The sequence below is a fragment of the Zerene cesonia genome, unplaced genomic scaffold, assembly GCF_012273895.1.
Source record: "Zerene cesonia ecotype Mississippi unplaced genomic scaffold, Zerene_cesonia_1.1 Zces_u006, whole genome shotgun sequence".
Taxonomy (NCBI): Eukaryota; Metazoa; Arthropoda; class Insecta; order Lepidoptera; family Pieridae; genus Zerene; species Zerene cesonia.
In genome coordinates, this window is record NW_024045136.1 from 151,429 (window position 1) to 153,283 (window position 1,855).

At 40.8% G+C, this 1,855-nt stretch overlaps 1 protein-coding gene across 1 annotated transcript in view; it reads right to left on the reverse strand.

Annotated features, from left to right (window-relative positions):
- Window positions 1-1,855, reverse strand: part of LOC119838870 (transcription elongation regulator 1-like) — a 35,718-nt gene that overhangs the window by 4,072 nt on the left and 29,791 nt on the right. The window contains exon 20 of the mRNA XM_038365013.1: window positions 767-889. Coding sequence (XP_038220941.1) covers window positions 767-889 — 123 coding nt within the window. The remainder of the gene's footprint in view (window positions 1-766; window positions 890-1,855) is intronic.

The window sequence follows — 1,855 nt, forward strand, 5'->3', positions numbered from 1 at the left end:
CGGTCGCGCCGCTTGTGCGCCAGCGCGCCGATGTGCTGGTTGAACAGCCGCTCCTGCGGACGAGGATATATATAGAATATAATAATAGAAATAGTGGCATGGCCGGAGGCCCGTTTCCTTTTCCTCACCCATCCCAGTCCATTCCTTCTTTCCAGTCTTTAATCCTTTCCTTTTCCCTTACTCTATAGTGTGCAGCACATTCGTAGAGGCACTACCTTTGCGAATGTTCATGGGCGGTGGTGATCGCTTACCATCTGGCGAACCACAAGCTCAGTTGCCCGCTATGATATAAAAAAAAAGAGGACGGCGTTTAGAGTGGAGCACATACGAAAGGAAATAACGAGGAACAGACGAACAATACCAGCTTTCGAAAGGGTGAAATTATATCCAACACACAGAAACGAAAGGAAATGCACATGAAACAGAAAAAAAATAATTAAAGAAAAAGGTGTGTGTGCGATTCACACACGATATAAGTGAAACTTCAGTAAATCGACAAAAGAATGAGATGTATATATATGTAAAATATAAAATAGTATGTATATCTCTGTCTCATTCTTTGCACGCTTCATTCTTACCTGTCGTTTTTTTCCGTTGCATCAGGTTTGAAATCACAACAATTCTAAAGAAGTTTCACTTCAACAAATAACAAAAATAAGAAAATAAAGAATAATTACGTATGTATCATATGTGAGTTCCAGGTTGTGCTAGATTGGTTAATTCTCAGATTGACGATGACAAAAAAAAAGAAAAGAGAGACACAGACCTTGTCTTCTTTGGTGAGGTCGTCAGCGAGACTGTATCTGTGGTCCTTCTTCAGCTGCTTCTTCGCCTCCCGCCACGTCAGGTCCGGGTTCCTGACGAGGTCCGCTTGTAGTGCGTTGAAGTGCTACACAGTACACACCAGCAGACAATTATATACTCGTACATTTAAATGCATTTAGCATATAACTTGGGAGTTAAATTATCAAAAAGTGGTTAATAAGTCATCAGGATTAATATTATAACGAGGAAACTTTTGTATTTTAATATAACACCAGCTGCACCCCCGCGGTTTCACCCGCATAAGTCCGTATCCCGAAGGAATATCTGGAAGAAAAGTTGCCTATATGCTATTCCAGTTGTCCAGCTGTCTATGTACCAAATTTCATTGCAAACGGTTCAGTAGTTTTTACGGGAAAGAGCAACAAACACACGCACACATTCTTACAAACTTTAGCATTTATAGTATTAGTAGGATAGGATTTTCACCCAAAAACGACTATTGAACCGATTGCAAAAATTCCTTCACCGTTAGAAGGCTACAACTTCACTGGGTGACATAGGCTATATATGCGGCACGGGCTAAGCCGGGGCGGACAGCTAGTTGATGACACAGATGTCGCTTTTCATTAAACGTATCACAACTCGTTGAGCTATCGAATCCAATAAAATGTCACCTCACTTTGTAACGCGGCGCTTCCGTACGGCTTGTGCCTGGTGTTCAGACGATGTGAACTCAATGTTCGATCCAACTACCCTCACTCGCAAATACATAGTTTTTGTGACTGGCTGTGATTCGTTATCAACTGACAAATTCCCTTAGGCAATTGTGTAATATCACCCTAAAAATGTATTCTTACTACGTTGAAGCTAATTTACCCCCACTCTCGACCCCCTTTTCGTGCTTAAAATAAATAAAAAATAAAATAAAAATCGTTTATTTAGCAAAATATATAGAACACTAGCTGCACCCGGCAAACGCTCTTCTGCCTTACTCTGATCATTTAGGGGGATGAAAAATGGATGTTGGCCGTTCTCATAGATACCGGATAAGTTGTTTTATCCGGTATCTAAATTTCATCAAAATCGGTCA